At 55.1% G+C, this 20,842-nt stretch overlaps 5 protein-coding genes across 5 annotated transcripts; 2 read left to right on the forward strand and 3 right to left on the reverse strand.

Annotated features, from left to right (window-relative positions):
• Positions 1 to 371: 371 nt before the first annotated feature.
• Positions 372 to 1,670, forward strand: NRK1 (ribosylnicotinamide kinase; the record flags this gene model as incomplete). The annotated part of the gene is made up of 7 exons (XM_076679989.1): positions 372 to 616; positions 699 to 893; positions 970 to 1,099; positions 1,181 to 1,190; positions 1,276 to 1,292; positions 1,375 to 1,392; positions 1,464 to 1,670. 7 exons carry the CDS (start codon positions 372 to 374, stop codon positions 1,668 to 1,670), a joined length of 822 nt encoding a protein of 273 aa, XP_076532845.1.
• Positions 1,671 to 1,685: 15 nt separating this feature from the next.
• On the reverse strand, positions 1,686 to 2,585 carry JCM15063_006181 (uncharacterized protein; the record flags this gene model as incomplete). The annotated part of the gene is made up of 4 exons (XM_076679990.1): positions 1,686 to 1,796; positions 1,884 to 2,155; positions 2,240 to 2,440; positions 2,516 to 2,585. 4 exons carry the CDS (start codon positions 2,583 to 2,585, stop codon positions 1,686 to 1,688), a joined length of 654 nt encoding a protein of 217 aa, XP_076532846.1.
• A 76-nt stretch (positions 2,586 to 2,661) lies between these two features.
• Positions 2,662 to 3,660, forward strand: LIP2 (lipoyl(octanoyl) transferase LIP2; the record flags this gene model as incomplete). Its single annotated transcript, XM_076679991.1, has 2 exons — positions 2,662 to 3,075; positions 3,172 to 3,660. 2 exons carry the CDS (start codon positions 2,662 to 2,664, stop codon positions 3,658 to 3,660), a joined length of 903 nt encoding a protein of 300 aa, XP_076532847.1.
• A 160-nt stretch (positions 3,661 to 3,820) lies between these two features.
• Positions 3,821 to 7,234, reverse strand: JCM15063_006183 (cullin family protein; the record flags this gene model as incomplete). The annotated part of the gene is made up of 15 exons (XM_076679992.1): positions 3,821 to 3,898; positions 3,983 to 4,046; positions 4,108 to 4,146; positions 4,222 to 4,295; positions 4,361 to 4,417; positions 4,485 to 4,600; positions 4,695 to 5,138; positions 5,231 to 5,341; positions 5,419 to 5,517; positions 5,595 to 5,787; positions 5,849 to 5,964; positions 6,027 to 6,337; positions 6,415 to 6,513; positions 6,580 to 6,982; positions 7,039 to 7,234. The coding sequence occupies 15 exons, from the start codon at positions 7,232 to 7,234 to the stop codon at positions 3,821 to 3,823; spliced, it is 2,400 nt and encodes a 799-aa protein (XP_076532848.1).
• Positions 7,235 to 7,452: 218 nt separating this feature from the next.
• On the reverse strand, positions 7,453 to 20,258 carry TOM1 (E3 ubiquitin-protein ligase TOM1; the record flags this gene model as incomplete). Its single annotated transcript, XM_076679993.1, has 18 exons — positions 7,453 to 7,555; positions 7,624 to 7,692; positions 7,764 to 7,831; positions 7,888 to 7,973; positions 8,045 to 8,171; positions 8,248 to 8,525; positions 8,609 to 8,714; positions 8,784 to 9,080; positions 9,139 to 10,176; positions 10,253 to 11,910; positions 11,974 to 12,498; positions 12,569 to 13,043; positions 13,124 to 14,611; positions 14,683 to 16,802; positions 16,868 to 17,338; positions 17,410 to 18,652; positions 18,721 to 18,869; positions 18,941 to 20,258. The coding sequence occupies 18 exons, from the start codon at positions 20,256 to 20,258 to the stop codon at positions 7,453 to 7,455; spliced, it is 11,619 nt and encodes a 3,872-aa protein (XP_076532849.1).
• Between the last annotated feature and the right edge of the window lie 584 nt (positions 20,259 to 20,842).

Raw genomic sequence — 20,842 nt, forward strand, 5'->3', positions numbered from 1 at the left:
AAAGTATGTTATTGTGTACATGCCTCGCCACTCGTCATGCCCCTCTATCTCTCGCTCCCAAGCTAGACTTGCGGATAGTCCCATGTATAGATCTTCCTACACTTTTATTTTCCCCCCTTTGCAAACAATCACATTGTGGCGAAGCGAGCATCTGTTGCACAAACAAGCGAGCGCGAAAGGGAGCAGCCGAGTAAAATCATTACAGTTACAATTATCAGACCGCGCGACAGTTACCCAAGTATCGGTGATCGTCACGCAGTTCTCGTCCTCGCATCGCCAGACTTCGGGCTCGCCCTCTCAAACAAGAGCTCTCGAATCAAGAAACGGCACATTAGGGAGCACATCGGAGGGAAAAAAGGGTTGACAGCACGATGACTCAACCCAACACCACATCATCATCATCATCGCCATCAACAACAACGACAACATCTACTTCAGTGATCCTCGTCGCGATTGGAGGTCCTACATGCTCGGGCAAGACGACTCTCGCGAAACATCTGGATCGAATCATCCCCACGAGTCGATTGGTGTTTCAAGACGATTTCGCACCTAGTTCGGATCAGATCCCGATTCATCCTGAATGGAAATTCCAAGATTGGGACGATCCTGAAGGAGCGTACGTGTTTAACAATCCCGCTGTACTTCATCAATGACGTTGAAAAGAAAACCGGGCTGAGGTTTTTTTTTGTATTTCACAGGATTGACTGGGAGCGACAGAGACGTGCGATCAAGTTTGTCAAGAGTTCGAAAGATGGGAACCTCCCCGTCGAACATTACAGTCACGATCATTTGAACGAACAAGTTCCAGTTCCGATCGATCCGGAATTGCAACGCGCTTGGACCGACAAATTCAACAAACTGATCGAAGCGAGACGGGCGCAAGGAATCGAAACGTAAGAAGAGAAAGTTCCCTTTGCTCTGGCACCACGAGACAGGAAAGAGCTAACCGAGAGGGTGGGGTGGTTTTAGGACGGTTGTCATCATGGAAGGGTTCTTGATGTTGTACGACCTCGAATCGATCAAACAGTTCGACGTCAAATTCTTTGTTCGGGAAGATTACGACACGCTCAAACGGAGAAGACACGAGCGACATGGTTACGTGAGCCACCCCACTCTCTTATTTTGTTTACTCCCCTCCTTTGACTGATTCCAGATGAGCGGCTTTTTTCTCTCAAAACAGCACACAACAGGTACGAGCTAGACGTTCTCTTGGTGGGTTCCAAAGAAGTGTAACACCTGATATCTGATGTTTGGGCCAAGTTCAAACTGATCCAGAAGGAGCATTGTGGCGAGTAAGTACTCCCCTCTCATTAAACGTGTTCTGTTTGTTCTGGGATATCGGCTCTGATCACTGCTGCCCTCGGTTTGTCACAGGATCCACCCGATTATTGGGTAAAAAAAAAGAAAAAAATAAACGGGTTCACTTGAGAGGGCAGTGAGCTGATGGTCTTTTGAGTTTCCAGGACAAATGTGTCTGGCCCGCCTACTTGAAAGCGCATCAACCTCTGTTTGTCAACCGAGATCACGAACGAGGAGAGATCGATCCAACTCGGATCGGAGGAGGACCGATCGAAATTCTCGAAGCTCGAGAATTGAGTATGGATCAAATGGTTGAACGCAGTCTAGAAGGTATCTATAAACAATTGTGTACTGCATTGACAATAGAATGAATGAAAAAGTATAATTTAGAAATCACCTCCTCCACCATCATCGAAATCACCTCCTCCGTCGTAATCGTCTTGTTGTTGCCCATCCTGGTATCCATCTCGATACGCATCTTCTTGACTGTGATCCCACTGCACATCAAGAGAGTCCTCGAATGTCAGGAAATTTCGCGAGAGAGAGAGAGAGAGAGAGACAGAGAGAGAAGAAAACAAGCTCACGGCGTTCATGAGCATGGCACCTCCCAACAAACCGGCACCAGCTCCCAATGCCGCACCTCCCATTCCCATACCTCCACCTCCTCCGAACCTACCACCTCCTCCACCGAATCGAGATTGAGGAGGCGGTTGAGCGTAATACATCGGTTGTTGTGGCTGCATCGGGTACATGGGTTGTTGAGGTTGCATCGGATACATCGGTTGTTGAGGTTGCATTGGGTACATCGGTTGTTGCTGGTTCGGGTACATTGGTTGAGGTTGATTCGAGTAAGGTTCTGTTCCGACGTTATCGCGTCCAAGAGTTTTCAACTTCTGCCTTGGATACAAAATAGGAATTCGAGGGTTTTTGAGAAACCTACGTTGAATTGGTGCCGCTTGAGCTGGTACTTGCGATTGGTACGAGGGTGGAGGATCATTACTCCTCGTCGTCGACGTAGAAGGAGGAGGAGGACCCGGAGGCGGTGCGAATCTCGGTTGATATTCGGGTTCATCGAGAGGGTGAGTCCAAATTGACTTTGGGTTCAAGTTGTCTCGAGTATCGACGTAGAAATACTGTCCATCTGTGGGAGGTAGTCGAAATCATCATGAGTTTGACGTAACACGACAGCTTTCGAGTTTGGGTAATGGAACCTGACATTGGTCGTTCCATTGTTTCTTCCAACCGGGTGGAAGAGGTCTGTCGTCGTTTCCACTGTTTGTACCCATGCCCGAGTCGGTACGAGAGTAAGAGAGGAACGCGATGCGACTCTCACCTTGATCGTGTTCTTGGCGGGTGCCAATCATGTTGCCTTCCTTGGCACGACGAGGTCCACTGCGCCCGATCCGATGGACTTACCTACCTGAACCCATCGCGTACACTCGAGGGTTGATCCTACAAGAACGACTCGTTCAACTACGACTCGATGCGAAACAAGCACTCGAATCCAACTCTACTACCACTCCCTCGTCAGTCTCGAACCTCGGACAGTCGGAACTTGATGACATCGCAAACACGGACGTCCTCTTGTTGTTGCAACATCGACCGGTTTACACCGCGGGGAAACGTGAAACGGATCCCGTCCGAGCCGCGAACGAACGCGAACGGTTAGGTCAACTCGGTGCCGACTATGTCCAAACGAATCGAGGTGGACAAACGACGTATCATGGACCAGGTCAACTCGTAGGGTACCCCCTCGTAGACTTGGCCGCCTCCAAGGTAAAAATCCCTTCGTTTCTCTCATTCTCCTGTTCTAGAGACTAGGTGATTTGACTGAATGAACGGGAAATCTACCCCTTTCTCTGCTTTCCTCAGTTGTCTACTCGATGTTACGTTGATCGACTCGAAACGTTCCTCAAAGATCTCGTCGAATCGTACGGGATCAAAACTCACCCACTCGAACACACGGGAGTGTTTGTATCGGAAACGAGCAAGATCGCTTCGATTGGAGTTCAGATCCGACGCAGGATCACCATGCATGGGTTCTCGATCAATTTGGAACAAGAGACGAGAAGGTGGTTCGACCAGATCGTCGCGTGTGGATTGGACCATGTCACGAGTACGAGTGTCGAAGCCGAATTGTTCGCACGGCAGAAGCATGAGGGACTCGAAACACCTCGAACGTTCAAGGTTGAGAATCAGATCGAGAGGGCTGTCGAGCTCTTCTCGAAACGGTACGATCGACAACTCGTCAAGTTTGAACGAGACGACGAGTTTGAGACAACAAGAAACCTGATCCGGGCTGGAGTTCAAGGCGAACTGGAACCCGTCGTCAAGAAGGCACCGATTATGGGCCGTATGTAAAGTCCTCAATCTTGTTGTTTCTTTCGTTGTTGTATTTGCCACCTTTTCCCCACTTGACATCCTAAACCACCTGGAGGAGCAGTTTCGAAGTTGATTGCAACAAGCAGGGAGAGAACGAGTGCCGAGAGAGAAAAGAGAGTATGTACAGCAGGACCCAGTCTCAGGCGAGATACTCGTAGACATTCAATTGACCTTCCGCCCGTCTGAGATATTCGCGATCGATCAAAGACGAGATAGACTAGGGAACAGGGGATCGAATCGCGACAGAAAGACGGATCAGTGGACGCAATCGCCGGACCATCCTGAACTTGTGTTCTCTCACCTTTTTGATCTCGCTCGGATCGACTTTGAACCTCTGTCCGATCTGCGAGACGACTTCCATGACTCTGTGATTGGAGCGAACAGTCAGCCGTGAGCATCCATCGAGCCGAGACAGGCTCAACGAACAGTTCAGAGTGCTTGAGGGTTTTGCGAGCTTTCATGATGCTGCAGATTTTCGAATGGAGCTTCAGCATGAAATCGACGGCCTGGTATTGAACGTATAGTCTGCTCTACACTTACCGTACGATCGCAAGCTGCAGATGGGACGAACGATCCGTAAAGACTCGATCAGTCGTCGACTTGTTCTCTTCCGCCTATTTCCGTCAATTCGAGGGATCAGAATTCATCTCTCTCAGTGAGCAGAGAACCTTGTGCGGACCGTTTCTTTCTGCTGGATCTGGTTGATCTTGATTCGAATATGATCGTCTTTGAAATCCTGGAATAAGGTTTTCGCATCAGTTCGGGTGCTCAATTCGACCGGCAAAGTACTACAATGTCCTTACCGTGTTGAACGAGAACTGATCGCCTGGATTGACCTCGCGCCCTTTCGGGTGTTTCGACAAGACTCGCACTTTGCCACATGCGAGTGACTGCAGGGTTCGGCTCAACTCTTTCGCGTCTGTCGGATCCGCAGTTTTCAAGACCGAATTGAAATCATCAGCCCGTTCCTGTTAACCATTGATCGCCAAAGTTTCGAGAGATGCGAGACTCACCCAATTTCGTTGCATCGGCAATCTCCTCGACACTCAACTTGTCTCCCTCGGGTTGATCGTTGAACAGCAACAGGACGACTGCCTGTCCTAGACTGACCAACAGTTCCTTCTTACCGCCTTTCGGGAATTGCGCCTTGAGTGAACAAGTGTCCAACCCATGATTCCACGCGAGGGTCCTGCCACTGTGTTTCGAAACGTAAAACTGTTTGAACGTTTCGAGTGCCGCACTGAGTTGAGCTGGTAACGCGATTGGGAACGCAGGGTACGTGGGCCAGTTGCCTTGCGAGATGACGGCAACCGAGAGGTCGAATCCAGAGGCGCTACTTTTGCCACTGCTGCCATTGCTCGCACGACGTTTCGACGAGTACGCTCGCATAAAGTCCGACGACAATTCCATGTCTTTGAACATGACCTCGAGTTTCTGCGTGAACCCGGCTCCACACTCTGTCAATTTTGAGAATACGTTGACAGAGCGATCAGTTCTTGTCTAGCCACTTCGGGTCGAGGTGGATCAGTATTGAGGATTGAGGACTGACCATCCTTGAGTTTGAGCAGCATGCTGCGCTCGGCATCGAACGAAGCAGACTTGTTCAACAGGAGTCGTTTCGCGAGGTCTCGTTTGTAGAACGCCTCGAAAATATCCTTGCCTGTACATCGTCGTATACAGCGTGAGCGAGAAGAAATGCGGACGTGAAGACAAATCACGGGAGACGGATTGACGAACCTTGCGTGAACCGGAACAGATACAGGACATCGTTCAAGACTTGCTCCATCTCGGCGTCGTCGATCTTTCCAGATCTCAGCTTGGCATCGAGATATTTGGCTGATAGAGTCGCGTCTTAGTGCCGAATCTCCCAGGGGAAACTTACCGAAGGAAGGACAGAAAAAAAGGTCGCTCACCCATCATTTCGGCCGGTTTGTTCTCGCGCTTATTGATAAAGAATTTGAAAGAGTCGTTGACGGCTTCTCTGAAATCGTTGTCTTGCGAGAAACTCGTATCGACGAATGCGATCGCCGTCTTGCGGAACGCAATCAAGTTGGTAACCATTTTGTCGTCCTGAGTTTTGTCTTGGATCAGGTTCAAACCGGATGCCTGTCAAATACAGATTCGAGTCAGGAGGGTGTCTCTGAACAAAGTATGCGATCGGCAGTACCTTGAGATGCTCGAGGAAAGCTTTTCGCAGAACGTCAACCTGATCAACTCGACCAAGCAAGCTGTACAGGGTTGCGAGATTGTCCTTTTCGTCTTCGCTACACATATCGGCAGTTTCTGACGATTCAGATTTTTGGGTCAGCAGTGGAGTTATTTCTTTCGATAGAAACATGACCAACCTTTCTCTGCTATGCCCTCGACGTGACCTCGGATCATTTCATCCTCTACGGCTCGCAGAACACTGCTCGTGAGCTCTGTACCGACCATGTCTTCGCACCGGTCGCCTTCTTCCTTTATTCGCTTGACAATCTGACCCAGATAGGCTGACGGTTCGAGATCGACGATACAAGAATTGCCTTCTTGCGTGTAGAATGTCTTCGTCGCACGTAGGAAGGGTTCGACAAAGAGCGAAGAGTACGATTGGGAGGAGATGGTTCGTAATAGTCCAAGGAAGGATCGCAGGAGCGTTCGGGAGATTTCGTCCCCGTTCCTGTTTTTTTTTTTGATTCAAGCGACAGGTCGGGTCAGTGGCGGATCTTTTAGTTGTCGTGATACTATCGTCCGTACCGCTCCATTTCGATCAAGATCAACAGACTCGCAGTCACACGGTTCGAGACTTGCTCGTCTCCGAGGACCGAATGGTGAAAGATGTCGAGGCCAAGGTCCCTGCAACGATGAACAAGAATCAGCCGCCAACGCTCCCAATTTCACTGTCGTGGGAACGGTGGTTACCAGATCGACAACAGTCCCGGGGATTGGAGCACGTAGGTCCGATCGAGTTGAAGAAAGATGCTCCTCACGAGCAGCATCTGATCTAGGAACCTTTGCCCTTCGAGTTGAAATTCGCTCAACCACTTCTCCTCATGTCCTTTCGAAGCGGAACCGTCGGTTGTCATCGTTGCGAGTGCTTTGCGAATCTCGCCGGCTTGTCGCTCGATCTCCATTCGGATCCGATCGTACAAGAGTTGGGAGTTGGTCGCGCCTGACGCGACTGCCGCTTCGCACAGAGTATACAGCGCTTGAAGTGATTCGGGAGTCGGTTGTGGAGGCCTCGCCTGAATCGCACGCACGGCTCGGGTGAGAGTTGCGACAGCATGGTTGATCAAATCAGGTGGGGTCGACGTCGAAGCTCGCGCTGTTCGACTCGCCGTCAGTTGACAAGGTTCGGAAGGGGTCATACCAAGCACTCACGTTTGGATCGGAGCGTCAGTTTCTTGACCCCGTGCTTGTCGACCCCGCTGGAGAGGCCCAGTCGTTTCTTGCCGGACTCGGGTGGAGGCGCAGGAGCAGCATTCAGCGACAGCTTGGATGCACTGCCCGCCAAAGTCGGAGAGCCTCGAGCAAGGTCGTGCGACAGCTTGGACATCTTGTGCGGAGGCGACGCCATGATCGAGAGCAGCCAACGCAAGGAGCGCAACTTGAACTCTCAAATTCTCAAACTTGGCGCCGATCTCCACTTTCTCCTATCTGATCCTGATCGCTCACGTTTTCGGCGCTTGACAGAACTCCACGCGCACCACTCATTTTGTGGGAAAACTAGGGAAACACGGGGGTAACAATTTTCAAGGTGGTAAAGGCAAGACTTTGTACATTGGATTCTTTCTCTTAAGCAAACGCGAAACCCGTGTTGCCTTCCGTGATGGCAATCAAGAGCTTCTTGCGGAAATCCTCGTAGGATGTGAAGCCACTCGGAATGTCGAGTTGGTTGCTGGTGAGAGTTCAAACTCGAGATCAGCGGTCAATCTCATGGACATGAGAAATACATCCACAGCTTACAAGCACGTGTGCGCCGTTGGCAGGGCACTTGTAGCGCCGCTGCGATGGATGTTGAATTTGGTGATTCCGCTAGAAGCAGAGATAGACGAATGAGTTTTATCCTTAAAGCGCGCGATCGCAGCAAGAAGAAAATGACTAACCTCATGCCTTGCAGCGATCCGAAACCTTCGAGAGGTACCCTCGATGACCCAGACACGAATTGCAACAGCTGCGGGCAAAGGATCAGTCGGGGTTTCCGCTTCAAAGTTTCTCAAGCATGCGTACCTTGGCTCGCTCTTCGTGCGAGAACGACCTCACTGCTCGCCAGAAGTAGCCGATGATCGGGTCCGTAGCAGAGTAGCCGACGAGATCTGGCAGGTACAAGGCAAAAAGATCAGCCTCGTCATCGCCATCTCGTTCCGATGAAAGCAGATTATCGCACCAGTGTTTGCTCGCCATTCATCGGCGTCGATCTCGGGCAAGCCAGAGATCAACAACTCGAGTTCACGCTCCGTGAAGATCTGCATCAGGTCTTTCGGCACGATCTCGTAGAGTCCCTTGAGCAAAGCCTGGTGCATCGAATTGAAACCATCCGGTCAGTCTACATAGTGCTAGAACAGCAGAAAGAGTCTCGCTGTGACGTACGTCCATCTGATCCTTGATCTCGATCGAGAGGCGCTGGTCGGCGATCAGGCGTACGTATTCGCCCTTGTTCTCGTTCGTGACGGCGACGTTGCGACCGTTCGGGATGAGGTCGATCGTCTCGACCACACCGAATTCGTCTCGCTCCACCGAGAAGTTCAGTTCGATCACGCCGTCGATGTCGTTCTCGAGCATCCACACCAGCGACTTGTAGTACTCGGGATCGATCGATTCGAGGTCGCGGTGGTCGACAGGCTTTCCAAGCATGTGCTTGTAGACGGCTGCAGGGAGGTTGCAGTAGACCACGTCAGCGTCTCTGACTCTCTCTCAGCGCGAGAGCGCGTGTGAGGATGATAAGACTCACAGCGCGAGAAGTAGGCTTCGAGAATGCGTTGGTCATGGAGAGCCTTGCCGATGATACGGCCGACAAAGCGGAAGTACAGGAGATGCTCCTCATTGACGGACGATGACTAAGGATCACCAAGAAGGGATGTCAGCAATGCAAGCAACCCGAACTAGTCCGGAGCAGCGCTGCATACCTTGTTGGGCTGATAAGTCAAAGCGTCGGCAGCCTGAGGCTGGAAGAGGGCGTAGTTCGGGTTGAACATCTGGCGCGCAAGGACACCAAACCATTCTCGCGTGACTCCTCCCGCGTCGACTCCTTCCTCGTCGTAGAACTTGACGTTGAGTTTGCCGTACTTGATCTCGTCTCCTGATTTGCGCTGCAAGACGTGGAACGAGTCTTCAAACACGTGAGCACGCCTGACGTTCAAGTTGATCGTGCCGTAGTGACCCCGTTGTCGCTGCGTGCGATCGTGTAGACGCGAGAAGAAGAACTGTGAACGCGCACGTTGTCAGGCTTAGCACGTCGAAGAAGAGAGCAGAGTTACGCACTGAACGCTTGTTCTCAAAGTCGAGCATGGTCGAGTTGCGCACGAGGACGGCGAATGATCCACTCATGAGCGAAGGGTTGTTGCGCACCATCGTGTTGAGAATCTTGGAGTGAGCGGTCGTGAAGTCGATGAACTCGGTCGACGAAGCGTCCGTGAACTTGTTGACAACGAGGAGCGACTCGATGAGCGGCAGAAGAACAGTCGACAGGTAGAGCAGCTCAGGCTTGGCTTCGATACCTCCAAGCGCGTCGCCGAGCCGCTTCCACAGATCGGAGCTGGCGAGATGACTATACAGCGTCTTGACCTGTTCCTCCTCGGGGGAGAGCGTCTTGTCGGCGTTCGATTTGTTCGAGCCGGCGTTCTTTTTGGGCGCAGTGCCAAAGAAGTCGATTGTCTTGAGGATGCGCAGCAGTTTCGCTTGGCTAGACGAGGCGGGCGTGAACTTTGAAAGTGTCGCACTGCTGACAGTCTCATCTCGGCTGATGGTCTCGAGAAGCTCCTTGAGATCCGGGATGAGCTCGTTCGAGATCTTCTCCGCGCGGGATCTTAGTTCGTCGAGGATCGTGTCGCGGCCAGAGTCAAGGTGAGAGAGGTTCTGAATGAGCGTGAGAGTTTGCGAGAAGGTCCGACTTGAGCATTCGCCAGCGTCGAGCACATTCACGACAAGTCGCAAGCTCGACTCGGGGATCTGCGGCGGGTTCTTGAGCAGGATGTCGGCGGACGGCGATTCATCCGAATCCTTGTCCTTGTCTTTGCCTTTGTCTGCAGCCGGAACAGCAGCGGTGTCGTCAGCCGCTGGTACTGCAGCTTGGGCCGTCGCTGTTGTCGATGTCGCGGCATCAGATGGTCCAGAACTTGCAGCGGTGCCAGGAACGGCTGCGTCGGTTGGTTTGGGTTTTTTCTGTAGCACCGAGAGGGACCTGGTGACTGAGGCGAGAAGGGTCGTAAGGGAATCCATCATCGAGGGGGTCTTGAGGAGTGCCGGTCGCTCGAGGAGACCGAGCAGAATGATGAGAGGGAAAGTCGTCGTAGGCTGAGGCTGTTCCGAAAACATGGAGAGTACACAATTAGCGAAAGAGTCTAGCTCAGTGTGCAAAAAAAGGAAATCTTTGTACCTTTTCCTTGCCTTTGCCTTTCTTCGCGGCGCGTCGGTTGACGGCAACCTCTTGCTCTGTTAGGAAGAACAGGGGAGTCTGCTCGTTTGCGCTCACCAGATACGCGAGTGCTTCGAGACATCGCTGCGCGATCAGGTTGGGGACACTCTCCCCAGGGAAGTGAGGCAGAGCGCTGTTGGGACCCGGTGTTTCGGGTGCTTTCCGCTTCGGCGTGTCCTTGTCCTTGGCGAGGAGAGACTTGCTCGCGCGGATTGACATTTGCGAGAAGCTCTTGTCAACAGCCGAGACGTCGCGGGTGCCATCTTGCAGGATCGTCAAGAGCAGGTTGATGAGCTCGACACGGGTCCGAGAATTCTCGCAGAGGTGGACCAGGACCTTCTGCAGGGAGTTGCGTCGGAGAGGTTGCGGGAAGAAGAGCAGTCGAACGAGGGTAGCCAAGCCAGACTTGTCGAGCAGCTGGATAACTTCTCGGTGAGGGGTTGCTTTCTTGGTCGCAGGCGCAGGCCTGTCGCCCTCGGGAACTCGACGACCGTTGCCACTTCTTCCACCGCCGAGCGGTCCTCCATCGATAGGCTGAGCCATGAGGCGCCCGAAAGCGGGCATTCCTGCATGGCCGCCGCCAGGCGCACCAAAACCGGCTGCCTGGCCTACGAGACCGGCGAGCAAGGCTGCAGGGTCGAGGCCTCCCAGCATTTGGCCATCGTCATCGTCATCGCGGTCTTGATCTTCGTCATCGTCTTCTGGTCCAGCTCGATCACCGTCATCGTGAAGTGGCGGGCCATCGGCTTGCGCGGCTTCGCGAGCGCGAGCGGCACGAGCGGCAGCCTCGTCTTGGCGACGCTGCTCGGCGGCTTCCTGGCGCAAGACTTCAGCGCGGAGATCTGGTGGGAGAGCGTCGAGGAACTCGGCATTGATGTGAGAGGGCACGTTCGATGGAGGTCCAGAAGATCTCGTTTCGCGGAAGTGCTGACTGAGCACCTCCTCCCGCATGTCATCGGGAAGCGCCTCAAGGAACTCGCGATCGACGCCGGTGTCGGTAATGTCGACCTCCTCACCATGTATCATAATGGTCACGCGTTCGGCTGGAGCAGACGCCTGGGCCCCGGAACCGCTCGCGTCTGCGGAAGGAGCGACATCTTGCTGCATGGCGTCTGCTGCAGACGTCGAAGTTTGTGGTTGGGGTTGCGAATCGGCGGGGGTCGCAGATCGGGTAGCATCGGGAGTCGGCGTGTTGGTCGAAGGTACGGCGAGACCGGCAGCGAGAGATCGAGCGAGGTTCATGACTTCGGCGACATCATCCGGGACGTCCTGTGCGGGCTGATCGATCTCCATAGCTGAAGCGGCCGCAGCTTCTTGGCGTCTCCGTTCCTCAGCTTCCGCCTCTGCTTGCGCTCGCGCGCGCGCTTCTTCTTCTTCCTTCTCCTTCTCCTTCTTCTTCTGCTCCTCCTCCTCTTCCTTGCGCTTCTTCTCTTCAGCCTCTCGCTTCTCACGTTCGGCAGCCTCCTTGTTCATCATCTCTGCTGCTTCTTCCTCCCGTTTCTTGCGACGTTCCTCCTCCTTTGCCTTTTCCTCCTTGGCGATAGCGCGAGCAGGAGCATGCAGGACGTTGATGAGATGATTGACAAATCTTGCGACTCGCTCCGCAACAAGCACCGATCCTGCATCCGAATGGGCCGTGAGCGAGTGCGAGAAGCTAAGAGAATTGTACAGCTAAGACTTACCTTGCAGAATTCGTCCCTCTTCTTGCCATCGCTGGTTGGTCTGCACTGGCAGGAAAGCAGAAGCAGCGTTGATGCGATCCGAAATCTGGCGTGCAGCAGATCGCGAGCTGGACGCTCCGCCCGTGCTCGATCGAACGGGCTGAGCCTCTTCGGGGGCAGCTGCTGCAGCGCCGTTCCGAAGCGCAGGCGAAGGGTCGATCACGACAGCCATGCCTCCGTTCGGCCCGGGTGCGAGCTGGACTCGGATTTGATCCGGACCGCTTAGATGCGACAAGCCGTGCGAACCGAGCACGTCCTGAAGTGTGTTGAGGCCGTTCGGACCAAGCATCGCTTCAATCGATCGCACCCACTCTTGGTACGCAGGCGAATCCCGCGAAGTAGCTCCGCCGCGAGATCTGCGACTGCTCGCCGCCGCGGCTGACTCGGCAGCGGGGTTTTCGACGAGAAGAGGATGAGCCGCTGCATGGGTGGTTTGCCGAGGTCGGTCAAACATTCCAGCATCATTGAGTTGCATCATTTCCGAGTCTGATGATTTCGAAAATCTTGTCAGCGCCACAGAGATTGCACAACTTGTCCTCACGCGGCTCTGACTCACTCATTATTCGGTTCCGTCGGTTACCGTTTCCGTCTCCGCCCGTGACTGGGTCCCAGCCGTACGCTTGAGCGGTCGATTGCGCGCGGAGCTGTTCGGTCATCTCCGGATCGAACTCGAGTTCGCCCGTGATGGCGTCTTCCTCGTCGGTGAACATCTCCTCGCTGTCGGCACCGTCGTCCATGTCGTCTTCGGCGTCCATACCCTGGATGGGGGCGTCACCTTCGAACACGAGCTCGTCTCCATTCTCGAGCCCTGCGACATCATCGTCCTCGTCGACCCATCCATCCTCGTCGTCGACGAGACCGTCTTCGAATGCTTCGAGTATCTCCTCCTCGTCTGCATCCGAATCGTCTTCGATGAGGACCTCCTCGTCGATATCGTCGGCATCGATATGAGAAGCGTGATCGTCTTCGTCATCAATGTCGTCGTCATCCATGTCGTCCATGTCCTCGTCGTCGAACTGAGCCATCGAGCCCTGCTCCAAGTCAAACGAGTTAGTGGGGAGCTCAGTGGTGCCAAGGGATACGAGTGATCAATGGTAGCGCGAGAACGCACCTCTTCGTCGTCGTCGGATGCATCCGACAAGTCGCTGCCTTCCAATCCGGCCTCATCCATCTCGTCCATAAGCTCGTCGTCCTCGTCGTACCCTTCCGAGTCTTCCCCGCTCATATACTGATCGTCATGCTGACCCGTCTCGAGCTCGCCCTCGTACATGCCGAGAGCAGAGTTGCGGTAAAGATCGGGGGCCTCTTGCTGTTCTTCGTCGCTGTCACCTTCGACACCGTCTTCGTCGTCGTCACTCATGGACGAGAGATCGTCGTCGGAAGATTCGTCCGAGAAGCGGTTCCTGGCGGGTGCGCCGTTCTTCGCGCGACCGACTTTCGTCACAATCTTGGTGAGGTTCTCGAGCGGCCTCAAGATGGCGTTGATTAGCGTGTTGACATTCGGGAAATTGAGATCGACCTCGGCGAGAGCGTTTGTGAGGATCGTGGCAAAGTTCTTCTCGAGCATGAGCTTGGCGAGTTGCATCGAAGTCTCTGAATGAGCCTTGTCGACGTGAGGGAACGGTCGAGCAGTCAAGAGGCGGTAGCAGAGATCCGAGAGCGCGCTGAGGCGAGCGTATCGGACTTCGGTCGGCTCGGTGGAAGCCATAGCATCGCGATAAGCCTTGGCGACCGCGTCAAGGACGGCTTTCCTGACGACCGTGATTTCCTGTGCTGATTCTTTGTCGGCCGACTGGCCGATAGACGCGGCGGTCGAGTCGTAACAGAGACCGACGATGACCAGGGAGGCCCAGCCCCACAGCGAGGTGCGACGCTTTGAATCAAAGTCAGATGTCGGGACTAGGCCAGCTGAGGGGATGAGGTCGTTCAAGAGGAAGTACAGGAACGACGAGCGCGATTTTGGCGCGATGACCTCCTTGCTTCCGGCGGTGACGGCGCCCTTGCGAGTCGAGAAGGTGAGGAAGCTCGCTTTCGCCGGGTTGTACGCAGCTACGAGTTCTGAGATGCATGCGAGCGTGAATGCCGTTTGGAAGAACTCGCCGAGCGGGACGTCTCCGGGAATGTGCGCATCCTTGTCCTGTTTAGTCGTTGAAGTGGTTTCGTCGGTTGCCTCTCGGGCGACAACCTCCTTGGATTCTCCCTCTTTCTTCTCCGGTGGCGGAATTGAGGCAAGGGCTCCTTTGCTCGACTCGATGACTTGCGACATGAGGAAATGAAGGGTAGCCTCGGTTGCGGCTGACGACGGAGTGAGCGATTTGGCCAGGGCGGCAACTTTGGACAATGCAGCGTCGTCCATGGCGGCATCGCCCGAAGGGGCAGTAGCATCTCCACCTGCAAGTGGTGACTTGATCGCGGACACGGCGTCGACGTCGCTGCTCTTCGCGGTCGTGGAAGGGTCGCGCAAAAGCGTGACGTGGTAGTGGTGGGGCGCATCGGCAGCGACGAGCTTCAGGGTCGACTTGGCCGCTTCAAGGAATGTTTCAATGTTGCGGAAAGCGACGGAGCTGATACCTCGAAGGAAACCAGTGATGTCGGCGATCTAATCATTCGAGAGAGTCAATGTCAGTTCTGGCGCCATCGCGTGCTACCAGGTAGGGAACAAATGCTTGCCTTCGATCGTCCGTTGCTGAACCAAACTTCAATCTCGCGTTCCATCATGGGCTTGAGGATCGTTCGCTCCTCGATGACATGTCGTAGGATCATGACAACGTACGATCTGCACCCTTTCGTTTCAGGCGTCTCTTCCGTGAATGCGTCGAAGAGATGCTTGGGTCCGTTGCGCTCAGCGAATGCGGCGGCGAGATCGTGGTCGCGCGTGAGGACGAGCAAGAGACGCAAGGTCGACAGGAACACCTCGCGGGTCGAGATACCCTTCTCGAGCACATCCATCGTCACGTCAAAGAACGCTTGGCGCTCGTCCTTCCAGGCCGGTCCTTGAGCAATGAGTTCGAACGCAGGCAATTCTTCTCCCTCGGGAAGAATCTCGGTCGGCTTCGGAACGTTCTGGATCGAGAAGAGCGAGTCGGCGATGAGCATCACCGAGGCGAGCCACTTGGGTCGATTGTCCTTGTCGGGGGGCGAAGACAAGTAAGTGGAAGATAGGCGGACGACGTATTTCATGATGGTTTCGCGAGACGGCTCGACGGCTTCACGGTAGGCGGCATCGGTTGTGAGGAGGGCAAGAAGGCGGAGTCGACTCGAAGCAGCCTTCGTCTCGTTCTCGTCCGTCTGGCCGACGTAAGACTCAAGCTGGTCGAGGAGAGGTTGAATCGACGCCGTTCCTTTCTCATCCGACGCGGTGAGGAAGCTGTAGACGTTCTTGATCTCGAAGACAATCTCTTCAAAGATTGCGGCGAGGGTGAGAGCGCGATCGAGGAAAGTAGGTTTGAGTTCGTCTCGCGCCTGCTTGAGTTGCGACTTGACTTCGTCGAGAGGCGGACCTCGCGCCTCGGGCGGCGAAGTCTCGACGATCGCCTTGGACTCTTCTGACTCTTTCATCTCGACATCGGCAGCTGCGGTAGGTGCAGCTTCTGGCTGATCTGGGTTGGGCTGTTCTGCCTGGTTCGTCGCTTCCGGAGCGGGAGCCGCAGCTGGTTCGGCTGACAGCGCGGCGGGAGCTTCCTCGGCTGGCGGAGCAGCAGCGGGCTCCTCAGGCTGAGCAGGTTCGGCGGGGGCTCGCGCTTCGGCAGCACGCGCAGCGCCTACGACGTCGGGGTGCTGGAGGAGGTATTCGGTCGCGAGTCCAACGTTGTTGCGGCAACGACGCAAGGCAGTCTCGCACGCGCCGCGAGGGAATCCCATGTCGACAAGTTGAGAGATGCGAGCTTCGTCAGGGACGAGAGGGGCGGGAGGTTGAGGGGGACCCCCTGCACCTGCGCCTCCAGGTCCTCCAGGTCCTCCAACAAGCCCAGCTGGTCCACCTCCGAAAATGCCTGCGATTCCTCCGACCGGTGGAGCCGCTCCAAGCGCAGCTCCAAGCATGTCTAGGGCACCGGGCATACCTCCAGCTCCGCCGAGTCCTCCTGCGCCGAGGATTTGACCCAGTAGCCTTCCTCCTTCTCCTCCTCGAGATGGTGACGGTTCGGTCGAGACTTCGCCTTCGGCCTTGAGAACGTTGATGAGGGCCGACATGAGACTTCGCAGACATCTGGGAGGGGTCTTGCGCACCCACTCTTGCTCCCAGTGTCGTCGCAAGCTGGGAAGGATTGCGTGTCGCAAACGGACGATGAACTCGTGCGCGTCGAAAAAGTCGGGATGTTTCGGGTCCTTCTCGCGCGTGATCATGAGGGCGGTGTGAGGCGCTTCGAGGATCGTTTTCTGCGAAGTGAGCTTGTTGAGGAGTTCGAGTGCCGTCATGTCGGCACCAAACAAGGGCATGAGCAACGTTCCCGGTAGCAATTGTGCTTCGGGTCCGGGCTCGAAGACTGATTCCGTCGCCACGTCTTGCAGCTTGCCGAACAGTGCGAGGTACGCGTCGAGTCCTCCGACCGCGACGAACGCTCGAAGAAGGTACGTTTGCAGACCAGTCATGTTCGCGCGTTCGTCGAACAAGAGTTTCGTGATCAAGACTAAACTCTGAGCGGAGTAGGCGATGTTGGCCTCGAGTTCGGCAGCACCGGGCCACACAAGACTGTCGCGCATGATCGAGGCAATGTCCGCCGCGACGATTCTTGCGACAGAGCGATGCGTCTCGTCAGAGCTTCTTCGGTGAAGGAGCAGCTTGATCAGGGCTGTAGATTCGAAAGCGCGAGTCAACATTGAAAGCTCATGAACAACGACTCTGGTGAAAACTCACTCGTGTAACAGGGCAAGATACTGCCAGTAAAGGACTGGATAGTGTCCTGCAAGAGCTTGATGTTGGGTGAATCAGGCGTCGAAGTCGTTGTGATTGCATCAACCGCCTTCTTCTGAGCTTCCTGCTCGGTGACGGGTTCGACCGCAGCGGTAGTGGCGCTGGTCGAAGCTGATGCCTCGGCGGCGGCTTCGTTTTGCTTCGCGGTTTCTTCGACAGCCGCTTTGGTCGCTTCTCCGGTCCAGAACGGACTTGGACGGATCGTGATGTTCTCCCAAGCGCACGCTTGGTAGACTTTACCAATCGACTGTAGGACGCTCGAGCCTTTCCCGTCGCACGCGCGGAGCGCGGAGGTGGCAACTTTGCCATTCGAGTAGCTCAAGTTCAGGACTACGTCCGAGAGGAGAGTGATGTGCGTCAAGAGGTAGGTGAGATCGCGGAACTTGGTGTTGTTGTCGGCGAGTTCTTCCGGAGCTGAAAGCAAATTCGACGAGATGAATCAGCTTGAAGCATTCAGCGAGGCGGGGTGCCAATCTGTGACTTACTCGGACTGATCATGCCTCTGAGAATCGATTCGTCGAACCCGTTTTCTCGCTTCCAGAACCATTCCGTTTTCCCGAGCCATCGCTCGGTCCTCGCCATGATATGCACGAGAGCTTCGTAGGCTTTCACCTCGGTGGCGATACGGAACAGCGCGACGATTGAACCGTACCCTCCGTTGCGTTGCATCAACGCGGGCGAGCACGGGCAATCGATCAAGTCGAGAAGAACGTTGTACGATTCGTCGTCCTTGAAGTAATCCTGACAGTGTCCGAGGTTCTGGAACAGACCTTCGAGGAATCGACCAAACACGTCGATCGCCATCGTGACGTCGTTCTCGCGTTCGCCGTCTTCCTCGCGCTTCTTCTTCTCGGCTTTGCGGTCTTTCGCCGATTGAGTTTCTCCGACTTCGGTCTCTTCGACCGCCATCGCTTCATCCGCCTTCTTGGCAGGCATCAACCCGTATCCGGGTTCGTCGGCGGGTTGTTCAAACGCTCGAGCGCGCACTCTGATCTCTTCGAAAACGCGCTTGATGTTGGACATGACGCGTTCTTTGAGTGAAGGTTGGTGGCGCACAAGTTCGTCAATGTTGCCTCCGAGGAGGACGGCGCTGTCTCGATCACGCAAGACCGTAACATGTGGTGGCGAAAGGTACAGGTCAAAGTAGGCCGTGATGATCGATCGCGAGGTGAGTTGTTCGATTCCAGCATGGTTGAGGCAGAACGCTCCCATCGCGTTCGGGATCGCTTGCAGAACTTCAATCGAAGCCGGGATCTGACCTTCGAGCGAGTCGTAGAATGCGTCGGGCACTTTCGCTTCTTGAAGCGTGGCGAGATGAGTCGGTTCGTTGTGGACGAAAGACGTTGCAATGTTGGTCGCGAGACTGAAAATTTGGGGTCCAAACACTCTTCGATTCTCCATGACCGTTTTGACAGTCGCGAGCAAACTCGAATCGATCAGATTCCGGAGCCCTTCGGTCGTACCGGCAGTCGTCATGAGTCGTTGCATCGCGCGGAGGATGTTCTTGAGGAGAGTGCCACGGCTGAAGTTGAGGAACCCAGTAGGTTCTTCCGTGACGGTTGGCTCGGTCGTTTTCGCCTGCTCGCCGTAGTCGGCAACCGCGGTGTCGACCTCGAACTTGATGCGGTCGACAAAGATCGCGAGCCCTCCAGCTGCGATGTATGCCGTGAACGCTTGCGTGTAGCCGTACAAGAAGCCGTCGAGAAGGGTGATGGCTTTCGCAGCGGGCTAAACATGGCAAGCACTGTAAGCTCGAGGGCGCCGCGGTGACAAGGTCAAGGGGAACAGGAGCGTACGATGAAGCGATCCCGGCGCTCGCTCTTGACAAAGTCGAGCAGCGTGTTGATGATGCCGGCGCCGATCACCATTGCTCCAATGTTCTGGTGCATGTTGATGTACGTCAAGAGGTTGAAGAGGGCATCGACAAACTCGAGAGTGGTTTTCGCTGTACAATTGGACGAGAGCTCAGTCTCGGTACTGCAAACGGAACGAGAAAAAGTCATGCACGAGGCTTACAGTCTTCTTGCTCGAGATCAGTCGCGGTCCTCCTGATCAATTGCATGAGAACCCCATGACTGACACTCGCATTCAGCGCGCTTGCGACTTCTGAAGTTTTACCCTTGTACCGCGCAAATGCCTCGAGTGCATACAGTGCGGCTGCCTGCACGTCGAATGGGACACCCGTGCGATCGGGATGCAGGATGTCGGCGAGCTGGGTGATAAGATCGGGCTCGTAGAGGAAGATCTTGGTTTGGGCGACGCTCTCGCGTTGGGCATGGGCAAAGACACTCAGCGCGAGGAGCCGAACGACGAGAAGCGCTTGACGCTCAGAGGCGGTTGCAGAAGAGATCGACCGGCCGATGCGAATTTTTTGCAACAGGTCGAGACGATCGGGTTCAGGGATGTGATGGGTCTCGGTCAAATCGAGCAAGAGGTCGACAGTCGATTTGTCGCACGTCCGGAGATTCGGGAGATGAATGTTGGTGAGGCCCTCAGCTGGCTTCGATACCGAGCTGGCGGACGTGACGGTTAGGGGAGCAGGCGTCGAGGGGGTTTGCGCTTGAGGAGCCGAAGAAGCCGTGCGACGAAGGGGAGCGGGTGTCGAGGCGACATTCGCAGTACTCGTACTCGCCACCGCTTCGGGTTGCTCGATCTCCATCTCGGTGTCTTTGCCCTTCTTGTCTTTGTCGGCTTCCGCAGATGGGGTGGATCCGTCAACGGCAGTCTTGCGATAGAATTGCCATTCCGGTTCCTGCAGTTCGAGCGGGACTTCGAGTTCCTTGTCCTGGGCAACGTCGACCATGTCGATGCCAAACTCGCGTGTGCCCCACGACTGGGCGAGGCTCAGCAGGCGCTTGTCCGAGTACGGGATGCTGCTCAGGGACGAGTTGATCGACGAGTACTGCTGCGCTGGTCGCAGCGCAAGGCGAAGGGTCGCGAGGAGGACGTCGACGTCGGTCGAGTGCAAGAGATCGTTGATGCGGTCGAACCCGTTGAAGATCTTGCGGTTGGTCGAGTTCTCGAGCAGGAGCTTCTGGAACGACAGGACGCTCAGGAGCAACTGTTTCGTGCGCGGGGTGAACGCGTTGGTCTGGCAGTGCCGCATGTCGGTGAGATCATAGTCTTGAATGATTTGTTCGAGAATGTCGTCGAACCGGTTGAGCGGGTAGATCCAGTGTTGCATGTCGGTACGAGGGAAAGTCCAGCCGCTGTGTACGACTGGGTCGAGCAGGGCAGGGAGCTCATCTTGCGGCACGCGCTGAATGCGGTCGATGAAGCTGGCGATCCCAGGATTGGCGGAACCGCCGCGCTTGGGAGTTCGCTTGAGCCGCATGACGGCGCGAACACACTAGTCGGATCGATTCGAGGTTGGCGTGTACGAGGCCGAGCCTCTCTGGGTGAAGCGGTGGGAGATGAGAGAGGGGAACCGAGACGAGGCTGACGCTAGCTAGGCTACACGACACTCGCAAGACGTAGGGTGGAAGGTGAACTAGTTGAACGGCAGCCGGTCTTGTGCTGGGTGAGACCAGGCCGTGGGATGAACTAAGCAGGCGAGAGACGTTCGCTGCCGGTTTCCTGGTTACGACAGCTCTCTTCCGCTCTCGCTTGCTTGCACTCGAATTCTTTCTTGTGCAGCTGTCAAGCTGCAGAGTATTTGGCTGGTGACTCTCTCGACTGCTGAACGTCTCTGGACGAACCGCTGCTCGTCGTCCGACACCTCAACTCTCGCCGATTCGCTGCTCGATCGCTCGCTCGCACTCGCGTACCTTGCTCAGAGCTGAAGTCTTGGACAACATGATGTTGACGAAGTGACACGAATCTGTAGCTCAGTCCACTACTCGCTCTCTACGCCCGGATTCACATGCTTCGTGGGCATATGAGGATCGCAGAAATCACCCATTGGCGACATTGATGAGC

Source organism: Sporobolomyces koalae (assembly GCF_050403365.1).
Source record: "Sporobolomyces koalae JCM15063 DNA, S_koalae_JCM15063T_v1_ctg30, whole genome shotgun sequence".
In the NCBI taxonomy this organism is placed as follows: Eukaryota; Fungi; Basidiomycota; class Microbotryomycetes; order Sporidiobolales; family Sporidiobolaceae; genus Sporobolomyces; species Sporobolomyces koalae.